This window comes from Serinus canaria, chromosome 2 (assembly GCF_022539315.1).
Source record: "Serinus canaria isolate serCan28SL12 chromosome 2, serCan2020, whole genome shotgun sequence".
NCBI classification, from domain to species: Eukaryota; Metazoa; Chordata; class Aves; order Passeriformes; family Fringillidae; genus Serinus; species Serinus canaria.
The window spans coordinates 69,116,432-69,129,015 of record NC_066315.1 but is presented as its reverse complement, the minus strand read 5'-3'; the positions used below and the strand labels follow the sequence as shown (position 1 = coordinate 69,129,015).

At 38.9% G+C, this 12,584-nt stretch overlaps 1 protein-coding gene across 2 annotated transcripts in view; it reads left to right on the top strand.

The window, feature by feature from the left end:
- The window catches only part of GMDS (GDP-mannose 4,6-dehydratase), a 408,287-nt gene that overhangs the window by 64,715 nt on the left and 330,988 nt on the right, over nt 1–12,584 (top strand). For both annotated transcript variants that reach the window (XM_030235341.2, XM_050970557.1), the window contains exons 3-4: nt 171–258; nt 3,736–3,845. In XM_030235341.2, coding sequence (XP_030091201.1) covers nt 171–258; nt 3,736–3,845 — 198 coding nt within the window. The remainder of the gene's footprint in view (nt 1–170; nt 259–3,735; nt 3,846–12,584) is intronic.

Sequence of the window (12,584 nt, the reverse complement as noted above, 5' to 3'; positions counted from 1 at the left end):
GTATCCTATTTGGGAATTGGATAACTATCCATCTTTAGGAATACAGATGAGCTCTGATTCCCTGGTCAAAGGGTTAGGCCCACGTGCAGGAGAATTCTGAGTGGTGCTAATGAATTCTCCTCTAATGTTTATACCACTTTTCCTTTTTTTTTCCCTTGTTCAATCCCCAGGTGCATGGCATTGTTCGTCGGTCCAGTTCTTTTAATACAGGCCGGATTGAACATCTCTACAAGAACCCACAGGCTCACATTGAAGGAAGTAAGGCTTTGCTTTTATATTCAAGGTGGTGTATGTTATTTTTAATCTGGGCTGTTTGTTTGGTGGAGAAAGATCCCTGGGAACAGAAAGGGGGGAATTGAGTTTTCTTCTGCTAGTGTTAGCTTGCTGCTCTGTCTCAGAAAGAAAAATTACCATTTTTCTCTGAGGATGATGTGGCATGAAATATGGATACTCTTGTGTGTGTGAGTTTTCAAAAGTGGAAAATATGAGAGGAACCCAGGAAAGCACTTTATGTTTTATAGAAATGCTGCCATTGTTCAGAAATAGCTGGCAGTATCAGCTAGAAAATGGCTGGGCCTGGAAAATGCTGTGTGAGCTTAAAAATACTGAGATTTCAGAATAGTTAAACACGGGGTTTTTGAGGCAGTTATCTTAAGTACTCCACCTGTGTTTCCTCATGAGCTCCATGGTGTCTGATGGAGGTGAAGGTTTGGAAAGACTTGGAAGTCTGTATGAGAGCATGAATAAGACATTATCAGTTTTTACTGATGATAAGAAGAATGAATCCTTGGACCTTCTGAATTCCTGCACCCAAGGAAGGGAGTACCTGCTTTTACCTGAAGGAAAGACATTTCTCTTGGAAATTTGCTGACAATTTACTATATTCTCCGTTATCAATGATAATCTGATGAATGAAATGAAATTGTTACCTTTAGTGTACACATGGCAAAAAAATTGTTTGCTTTATCTTAAAGGAAGTTAACTGGTCTCTTAACGAGAAACAGCTCAAATGTTGGATGACTCCAGTTCAGCAGAAGGATTGAGCACTTTAACAAGGACACTGTTCTCCATGATGTGTCTATTTTGCAGAGTTGTGAAAGCTGTCTTTAATAGTCCAGTTTAAGGTATTGTTAACAACAAGTGTCTGCATGGTGTAAAAAAAAATCACGTCTTTGAAGTCTGCTTCACACCGTGGTTAAACACAGCCTAATTTTATCAAGTTTAATATGTATTGCAACCTACGGATTTCCTTTGGTTTTTGCTTGTAATTTTTATTTTTAAAATGCTTATTTTCTGACATGGTATTGCTCTGGTTAGTTACTACTTGCTGTACACTGCTCATTGAAGTATTCTTTAAAGTATCAATTAAAGAATTGAGCAAAATGTCTTCATGAAGAATACTGAAACCTGTATTTCTGTCAAGAACAATGTAAGAACTGTTTCCCATGGCTTGCATTCTTGGCTCACAAGGTAGAATGAAGAAAATTAAATCAGACAGGAACCTGTGCATTGTGAGGACCATCTTGTGGTTATGAAAAGTGATTTGAGGAGACAATGTAGATCACAATAAATATATATACAAGCATTTAAGGAAAGGGATGGAAGGAAGAAAAGAGAAAGCAGTTGTTAATTTTCCCCCCACTTCTTATCTCATTTTCCTTTAAGTGAAGAATGTAGCCATATGAATGGGAGGAGAATGAATTGGACTTGGAATCTCAGGAAAGGCTGCTCCATGGAAACTGTTTGAAAACAATGGGTTTCCAGGCAGTACTGTAGGAAGCAAAGAAGCAATAGTGGTTGATGTGAACAAACCCTAATTCTGTCTTTGCCACGTGTGTTTTTCCTGTGAGGAATCAATTGCATGTTGCAAGATGCTGCTCTTCATAGACAGTGAACCTCTTTGTATGAAAAAAGTAGGGAGCACAGGAAGGAAGACAAGGTGCATCCTAGAACAAGCCCTCCAGCTCTTGCTTGCTACGGAAGTTTTAGATTGAATAATATTACTAAAGCCTAAAGGTTCTGAGATTTGATCTGTGCTTATGAATCTGCACCAAATAAACTCCATTTCTAGTAAGTCTTACTGCTTAGCCTTTCACTCTTGAAAGACCCTCTTTTTTCATGGCTCGGGAGGGAACATAGCTTCATTCCCTGCTCTCCTTCAGAAAGGCCATTTGGACCAGAAGCTTTGAAGATTTGATGGTAGACCAAAATAAGCACTCTCCTCGAAAGCATTCAATTTATGGCAGCAGTGGGTAAAAGTGACCCTGTTTCCTGGGTCAGCCCAGCTGGCAGCCCACCTTCCCCTGGGAAGCTCTGAAACTGCTCTCTGGCCTGGGGGTCGTGGCAGGACTGCATGTGTTTGGTGTAGGAAGAAGAACAAAGGCTGTGGCATCTCTTTCCTGCCTAGCATTACCTGTTGGCCACAGCTTCAGAGTCTGAAGTCTCTTCAGAATGTCCTTTTCAACTGATGTTCATGTGAAAACAAATTTCAAGAATATACTATAGCTGAATTACTTTATCAACCTGAAGAACCTCATGCACATGTTAAATGGGAATGTACAGGGCTGAACATCTGAGAACTGTGTAATATGTTAACTTCCTTGCTGTTTTATACTGTTAAAAAAAAAAAAAAAGAAAAAAGAAAAACCTGAACCAGCATAAATAATAACAAAGTTCACGTATCTCAACAGCAGTTAAAAAATGGACTGTGGATTCACATCTCTTGTAATAAGCCTGGTATCTCAGGATTAAAAAAAATAAAATTAAACTAAAATCTATTTAAATATGGCAAGTAAACACTAACAGCTAATTCATCAATAGTAACAACTTTTTATTGGAAAGAGCTGTGAAAAGCAGTGTGGTTGTTTGATTTTTTCAGTTTTGTTTTAAATAAGGACAAAAAGAATATCTGTTTTGTGAAGTTCACTTTTGCAATATCTTCTTGACAGGTCAGGGTCTGAAAACAAGGACAACTTGATAAACCATCGCAACTTGCACGTTGAATTTTGACTGGAGGTGGTTTCATGCTCTTACGTTCATTTTTAGAAAGAAGCTGAAGTCTGGAAAGGATAAATAATGTCTGTGTCTAACCAATTTTGAGATTTTGATGTACAGCATCACAAACCATGTTTCGTTGAAAGTTAAATTGTTCTCTTAAATTCCCTTCCAGTGTGCATCTGTATTTTTTTAAATGGAAAAACAATCGTAACAAATGCAGCAGATTGAACTGAAATATTATCTAAATGTTCACCTAGTAGATACCTTACATATTTTTGTTGGGTTGTGAAATTACTCACAGTGAGAAACTAAAACATGTGCAACATTTTGGGAAGGAGAGGAAAGCCATTGATGGATGCTTAAGAAATTATTAAGACATTTTTGAGTGAAAGACTGGAAGACCCAGCTGAAAGATGCCCTATTTTTGTGACTGGAGTTCTGTGTCTGACATTGAACTTATTAATACAACCTGGGAAAATTAAGTGTAACCAATCATATAAATGTTGTTAGATAAATAAGATTGAAAAAAGAATCCAAAATGCTATTCATTACTCCTGTGTGGAAATGTAGGTTAAAGCAAGGGAGAAATAAACCAAACAAAACTAAGTTTAGCTGGTGATCTCTTGACTTTTCCAATAAACGTTTACTCAGACCTTAGCCAGGAATAGGATCTGGACAAAAAATGCATTATTGTTCTGAGATTAAAGTGTATTAACTTTATATTCTTAAACTCTGAAGACATGAAGCTGCACTATGGGGATCTCACAGACAGCACCTGCCTGGTGAAGATCATTAATGAAGTCAAACCCTCTGAGATTTACAACCTAGGAGCTCAGAGCCACGTCAAGGTGAGTAACCTTCTCTAGCACTGAGATTGGTGAATGTGTGGTGGTGGTGTCAGTATATTATCTTGATAACTTTGGACTGCAGCATTTATAGCAGTTTTAAAAACTGTTAATTTCATCAGGTAAATGCTGCCTTCAGTCATGACAGTCATGTTTGCTGTGGTGCTAAATTACTGCATGAGTTTGCTACTCAATATATATTAAGATGTCAGAAAAAGAGAGGTTAAATTGTCATTGTGAACAAAATCTACATGTTTAAAAATCTGTTTTTTCTGCCACGTGAAACAACTTTTGCTGTAGACTTTGCTGCTAAGTCCTAGCTGAGAAATTATGCAGTGTACTTAGGCCAAGCAGTACTTAAAACTAATATTATTTATTTTGTTTAAAATCAATACATATATCAGAGTGCATCACTTCTATAAAGGCTTCTCCTATCTCAGTTTTCACACAGGTGATACTCTTTGAAATCTTGACCTACAAACAATAGGTTACTACCTGAAGTATTACAACACTTTTGGTTACAAAAAATCAAGTTAGAGAAAGTGGAATAAAAAGGGGTCATTAAAAACTAGTAATTTGACCCTGGTAAGTAGTGCTGCAGCAAAAGGATGGAAAATGAATAGCAGAGGCAATAACTTTGTCATTTACATTTATCAAGCTACGCTGCCATAGAAGCTCAGTTTACTAACAAGTGACCACTATTTACTTGCAAAATCCTCATTCATACTTCATGATTACAAACTGAAGCTGATGTCCAGGTAGAAAATGGTCATTAAACTAAATTGTGCTTCTGTCATACGTCCTGTCTTTGTTGTGTGTAGTGTGTAAGCATTCTAAAGTGACAATGCTCCCTGGCTTCTCTTGAGGTGTGAAGTGAAGGAGTATTTAAGCCTCCTGAAAATCAGTTTAGATTTAGTTTCTGAGTAAACCATCCCACAAAAAGCAGTGTGTTGTTCCTATCACTGTAAGCTTTGCAATGCAGCAAGAGGAAATCATATGGAAAGACTGCAGTTATTGACAAAAGACACAGCAGAATACAGACATGAAATGAGAATAAATCTGCTTTTAATTTGCTTGCATGATTGAATTAACTGCGTTAACATGGGTCTGGTTTATTAGCTCACGTAGAGCAGTGTAACAACAGGGCTATATTAGTCCAAGGGCAGAAGATGGTCCAGAAGATAACAGAACTGCTGCTTTGTAGAGTGAAATCTGAGCCAGCAAATTATGCCGGATATTTGCAGTCCACAGCTAGGTGTCCCAGCATCCCTTTTCTTGAAGTGGTTCACCGTATAGCAATCTCAGTGGGAATTACCTGTAGCACTTAATTTGGGACTAGAATGTTAGTACCATGCTAACATCATCTATCTCCACGTGCCTGCTGAAGCTGCAACAGCTTGGTCACAGCACTGGGAGGGCATGAAGGGGTAATAGTGGTGCTCGTGCTGCTGCTGTAGATTCTTGGATGATTCTGCCATGGGTTATGGGAAAGATTATTCCACAAACACCTCACTGCATGATTAGCTCACCTCACTGCTCATTAGCTCACGGGGCTTATAATGCCAAGGTTGTGGGTTTAATTCCCATATGGGCCATTCACTTAGGAGTTGGACTTGGTGATCCTTCTAGGTCCCTTCCAGCTCAGACTACTCTGTGACTGAGCTAATGCAGATCTGGCGCTGACTCTTGGCTTTTGGAAATCTAATGTCCTCATGTCCTGGAGGACAATGAGAATGGCTCTATTAGAAGCTGACCTGGATGCAGCAGGCTGATACTTAGGCAATGTTAGCAGTCCTATGGGAAGCGTAGATGAACTTCTTCAAGGTGTGCTTGCTTCCAAGCATCTCCAGCAGTACTTCTGTTGTTGCACTTGAGGAGAGAAGATAAGCATCCTGAACCTGTTGACTGAGGTGGCTGGGAGAACTTGGCTTTGTTATTGGTAGGAGTTAAAAACAGTCCAACAGTGTTGAGAATTTTAAAACAATTACCAGTGTTGAAAGAGGGAGTAGGACTTGGCCATCTGTTCAGGTGAATGTCTTCACCAAACAGCTGTTAGCATTCGACTGTGGTTACAAAAACTTACTGGGTTTGCTTGTATGCATCATGTTTGGGGAAGGAGGGAAAAGAACTTCTAATCTTAGCTTGCTTCACATTCTGGTCACTCTGAACCGGTGACGTCTTCAGGATTTTTTTGGTGGTGTTTGTATTGGCTTGTGTTTATGCAGAATAAAGTTTTCTATCACTCTCACTTCCAGTTAGTTTTTGTGAGCCATGCTGAAATGAAGGAAAATAAAATCATAGGAAGTTGGTCTGGTTTCCTGTAGGAAACCAATGAAGATGAAATTGGTTCTTGGAATGAACCCACAGTAGTCTGGGAAATACTGTCAGAGAAGACGTTTTTCTGAATCATAAATAGTGAGGACTGTGACTCATAAAGTAGGTCACTGGGAGGCTGATCTGATCTTGTACATGGGAGAAAGTGAGAGAAGACTGAAACTTGTTCCTTATTAAAAGCAGTAAACTCAACAGAATGATATCATCAGTAGGAACAAATTATCCAGTTTGCATTGCTGTCTGTTTTGGTGAGAAACAGGGATTAGCTCTCTGCACTGTGGCTTCACCACAGGATGTTCAGAAAACAGTAGCACATTCACTGCATGGCTACTAAATAAACAGCTCAGCTTCATTTTCTCTATCCACTCCTTATATGTCCTCCTGCTTTGAATTGTAGTTCTTTAAAAATCTGATGAACTGACCATGTTTTGTTTTTTCATTTAATTTGGTTTTATGGGACTTTACAGTACATTGATTCTAAATAGTTATCTATTATGGGGTGTAGTAGAATGCAGATGGCTTAATTTAAATTCTGTTATCCTTAACCCTATATTCATATCCCTCTGTTGAATGTCTTCAAAATCAGTTATCCAAATGTAGGTTGTCTAAAATGATGTAAATGTCTCTTTTTGCACATCTTTCAGAGGAGGCACACACATAAAGTTGTAGCTATTATTTCTTGAAGAACAAATGATCACATCAGTGTTTGACTGAACTGTAAAATTTTGTTTGTTTGCTTTGAGTTGTACTGAACTAGTGAAACTGGCAAGTATTTTTTGACAAATTTCTGAATCCAAAAGTGTAACCTCAGTAAAAGTTATCTCAGCACTTGAAACTTTTTCGGTGTATCCAAGCAGTTAAATGTGGGCTGGTTTCATGGCTTGCTGTCCTAGTAGTATTAAATAGCCTGGTCCAATTTAGCTGTAGTGCATGGGTCTTCAGAGGCCAGGGAGGAAAATCCCAATTTACGCAAAAGCCTGTGCTCACCCATGTCTCTTACTGCATCCTGAATCTGTAGCTGGATGCTGGTTGGTGGGAAAGTGGGATATCTACAGAGAGGGGAAACTTGAAGTACACAAGTTGACATTTGCATCATATAATTTCAACAGAGTTGCAGAATGGTTGAAGGTCAGAAGGTCCCTCTGGAGATGGTCTAGTCCAACCCTGTTACTCAAAGGGCAGTTATCTAGAGCAGGTTACAAAGAACTTTTTCCAGTCAAGTGTTTAGTAGGATGGAGACCCCACAACCTCCCTTAGCAGCCTGTTTCCTCACCTGTGCAGCTCCTTCACTCTTACAGTAAAAAAACTAGCATATACCACCACAAATTTTCATATTTTTAAATGGCATGTTTCCTTGTATTTCAGTTTCTGACCATTGCCTCACCTCGTGTCACTGTATACTGCTGAGAGGAGTCTGTCTCAGTCATCCTTTCCCATCCCACTCATCAGGTGACACATCAGGGAGATCACCTTCTGAGTCTTCTTCAGGCTAAACAGCCTCAGCTTCTTCAGCTTTTCCTCATGTGACAGATCCTCCAGCCCTTCAGCCTTTTGTAGGCTAAGACTCTTCCTTGACTGCAAGAATTGTCTGTTCATAGCATTTCCCCTTGGGAGCTGTTCAGTCTCCCATGTCAGGTTATCAGAGCCCTCCAGAAACCTTCTGGCTTGCACCTGCTGTGTTGTCCCCATAACAGATATTGGGATAATAAAAATCACCCATGAAGACCAGAATATATGAGGATGAGCTTTCTTAGCTAACCTGAGGAGAGCCTTATCTACTACTACATCACATTCTAATACCTGTTTGCATCCCCAGACTCCTTGTGGTCTGAGGAATGTGAACCATATGGGAAGCAGGTCATCTTTTTCATTACAACTGCTTCTTCCAGCAGTTGTAATTGTGGTTGTAAGAATTGCTGGGGGGAGATGGTGCTGTGCAACTTTATAGTGAAGAAGGTAGTGTTTGGGTCATGGCATGGAAGCTGGCATCCTCCTGTTTAATACACAATTAATAAAATAATATTTCATATTATTTACAATAATTATTATATTTATTTATGATAATGAAAACTATATCTAGCTGACTTTCTCCTGCAGGTTTTTTCAGAGATGTTGTAGGGGCAGTACATCACCTTTCAATCCATGCCGTTAGTAGAGCTGAAAATCACCTATGACAAAGTCTGTGTTGCAGAGGATGGTGTCACTCTAAGGCAGTCTCACATGAGGAAGGCACTTTCATGGCACATGTACAGTTAGTGCTTAGCTGTGAGGAAAGTCCAAGCACTAAATAACTTTGCATGGAGCTAAGTAGAGAAGTCTTCTGATGGCAGAGTTCTGGCATCATTTCAAAGCCTCATGCTGTTCAATAGCCAGGTATGGGAATGTGCCCTCCTTTTGCTGTCATTGTCTATTTGATGGATTAATTCTGAAAACAGTTCTTTTCCACTGGATATGTGTTTTTGTAGTATGGTCCATTAAAGAGGACGGCTCTAATTTGTTGGGTGGGTTTTTTTAATCGCACATAACATCTTGAACAAGTAAATCTTAATGATGCTACTTCTATTTTTATAGGCTCACTGTATGCAGACAGTTTGGTTCTGATCCTGCAATGCTTTCTCATGGCAAAAAATAGTGTTCATTGTTGTTGGGCACTTGGATTTTTAAACAATTTTTTTCATTAATCCAATATTGCTTATATTAAACTGTAGGTGAAATGATTAAAATAATTAATTGTAAAGCTTTTCCAGTATTTCATTACTACCAAGGCTGATAATTGCTTATAATTGCATAATTCATGGTTTATGTACTGTACTTTGTGGTTCTTAATGTTCAGTATGCTGTTTTATTATTTCATGGATTTTAAGCTTCTTATGAATGTCATGGAAGCTCACAGTTTCTGAGGAAATGAATGGATTTTTTGTATGTTTTATAGAAGAAAAATTTTGGCTGTTCATTGTAACAAGATCTAGTCTAGTTAATTTTAAAGACTACTAGCAATACTCTGTAGAGATGTAGTACAACTTATATACAGGAAAAAACATGCCTAACAGACCTTAATTTTATGTCATTAGAAAATTTTATAGCTGTGCTTTATGGAATATGTTATCGTCTCAATATGATATCAAATTCCTTCTAATTCAGCATGTGTGGCTGTTCAATTTGTTAGCCAGAAGCTGAGTTTCCAAACCTGATTTATACTATCAGGCTATGAATATAGGGCCTTCTGCCCTAGGGCACCTCTGATTAGTGTCGGACCCCTGTGTGGGGCCGTGGGGCTGTGGCGTGCTCAGGTACCTCTCAGTCAGTCTCCTGTCATCTGTTTACTGGTGCTGGCAGCTTGTAAAACCAGCCTTGGGGACACAACCTTGCTGCAGAATTGTTGTGCTAACCAACAAACACTGTATTTGCACAGGGCTTTAAATGGTGGGGTCTTGGTCCTTAGCCAGGGCAGTTAGGCTCTCTGCTGTAGATACAAAGGAATAAAAACTAGCTGAGCTACCTACTATCCTGCAGAGTGCTTTAGTGCTTTTGCACATGCTGGTATTACCCAGGGTGTGATCTTGTAGGGTGATTAACTGTCTTAATTTAGGTCAGCACACTCTTTTAACTGCATTAACTTCAGACTGTTGCAGTTGTTTGGATGCTCTCCTGAGTTTTGTGCAGGGTGCTGTGTCCTTGTGGCATGGAGTGCACCAGAGGGCAGAGTAAGCCTCTCAAGTGATTCTTTCAAATGCTCATATGTGTTGTTTTGCTGTGCACCTTAAATTCTTTAAGTAATCTAGTTCCTTTTGAGTGGTCAGGTTTTAGGTAGCTTTACACATGAAATATTTTGGGCAATGCTTTTAATATAGTATAATACCTGTTTAAACAGATTTTGTGTGGCCTGGAAGGAAAGGTAATTCCAGTAATGGTTAGCAAATGGAATTATATATGTCTCTTCACTTGGTTCACTAAGTATTTGTGGCAACTTTATACAATCCTGTAATTGCAGCTTGTATTGTCAGACTAAATAGATTTAAAACCGAGTGTTAGTAAAGAACTTAGTGCAACTATTAATTTTATTAAGCAGATTAACTTTAATAGTTAACTGTATGTATTATAGCTGTAAATGCTATGGACACATAAAAAAAAATGGAATAATGCACTCAGTGGTACTAGTATTTATTGACAAATACAAGCTTTAACAAATTGCTCCCCAAACTAAGTACTATTTATGTTAATACCAATTAGAAAATTAAGGCATTATGTTTATGGGTATATTTTAACTACAGAAGAACTCTCATGACCTCTGCTGCAGGCTGGTATTGCCTCTGTGCCCTCCTGTTCCACATCTTCTTGCCTACACCCTCCCTCCAGCAGTGGCGCCCCCTCCTTTTCTCCCTACTCTTGCTCTGAACTAAGGTGTCATTTCCCTCTCTGTAGAAAAATACACAAGAGTTCAAATGATTTTTGGATCACAGTGACATTATTTATAATTCCTGTGAAAAGCTTGCACTTTTTTAGTCTTTCTTTTTGCTTTTTTATCTTATGAATCATTTCCAGGGTAAACGCTGAAGTGCATTCCTACAAATATGTTATTTAAGTGTATTGGGAAAGCAGCCATGTAAAAAAAAAGTAGTACTTAATCAGGGATGTGAGAAGGACCAGACTGAGCCCTGAGACAGGGCTTTTCCATATGGTTTAGTAATTAAAGAGCAGAATGTGCACTGTCGTGGACCTGTTACTGAAGATTATAGATTCCTTTAAGAGTTTTCAGTGGGTGTCTCTCACATGATATTTTACAAATGCAAGCTGGGGACTTTTTTCAGCTGCTGTTCTTGTTTTGTGCAGTCACATACAAAGCAGGCTGAATGCTGTGATGAATGAAGTGGTGTTTATCTTTGTGACCCTGATGACGGGTAAAGTACCACCTCCTTCATCTCATACTTTGTGTGTGGTTTCTACTTGGAGGCTCTGTGATTCAACTTCCTAACTGACTTCTGAATTTTAAGTCTGGTGTAGTGAAGGGGGACAGCTAGTGAATCCATGTTCATTCAGTGCTGTGGCCCCAGTTACATCTGGATACCTGCTGAAATCAAAGCCTCAATGAGCTCTGCTGCTGCATAATTAAATTGCAAATTTTAAAATAATTGCTTTAAACCGTATTTTATGTAGAGCTGGCTGATAAATGGAAGTTTGTTGACTTGGATTCCCTTTTTAGAGAAGAGTGATGTATCATGTAATTCTACTTTTGTTTGCAGTAATCAAACCTCTGCTGTTACTGTAGCTATTTTTGTTTAAGTACAGAAGTAATTGCTGAAGTGGTTTCTGCTTCTGGGCACGAGCAGGGAGGAGTGATCAAAAACTTCCCTGAGAGTTTTCTTCCAACAGCTGCTGCAGGGGAAGAGAAAGGTGGGGGAAAAGGGAAGGCAAAACCAGCTGTGGCATTCACAGCGTTGTATTTCTTGTGTCAAATAGATGGCAGCAGAGCGTTGTACACAATGGAGCAGCTCCATCCCGGAATGGGAATGGGGGGGAATGTCACTTCAAGCTGACTTGTATCAACTGCAGCCTTGAAAGACTTGTCGTTTGGCATGAAATAGGGAAGAAAGCTACTATTGATAGTGCAGGCGCATAGAGGATGAAGAAGGGTATGAGATGCTCTAAAGTACTGAATTTCTGGAGTAGTCCCAGGTGGCAAAACTTAATCTTTTAAGGTATGTCATCCACTCATGCAACATGATTGAAATCAGCTAACATAATATGCATGTCAAAATAAAGAGACAGAAAGAAAAAGAAAGTATTCACAAGTTGCAACTGAAAGTGATATACAGCTGCCTTGGGGTACTGCAGGAGTTGGCCAGAAAGCCTATATTTTATTTAAGTGAGTTAGAGAAAGGAAATGTCAGTCCTCAATCAGGCAAGCATTCTTTGGTAAGGTTTACTTAAATGTCAGCATTCTTAGGAAAAGAGCTGCAGTCTGTTCTGCTCTGATCCCCAAAATTAAATTTGCTCTTAAAATGGGTCAAGCTGTGGATCTCTCTCTAGAAGTGTTTGATTAATAAAACTAGTCCAAGGTTTGGCTTAGTATTTATTAAGTGCAAAATTAATGGCTGCAAAATAGCTGCAGTCATCGTAGACATTAACATATTTTGTTGTGTGCTCATCTACATCTAAAATTTTGGAGTAGGGCAATCCCAAAATAAAAGGTGGAATTGAAGGCTTTGATGTCGATGATTGCTCAAGCCCTCAGATTTTAAGGTATCATAGTAGAAAGATGTAAAAGGAGTTGAGAAATTATTATTAGTAGTATAACGTGGTGGGTCAAGAAATTGTGTTAAGGCTAGAAAATTCAATATGGGATGCTATCTTATTTTGCATTATATTTTATTTCTCTTACAGCTCTGTGTGCAACCATCCTGGCTGAGT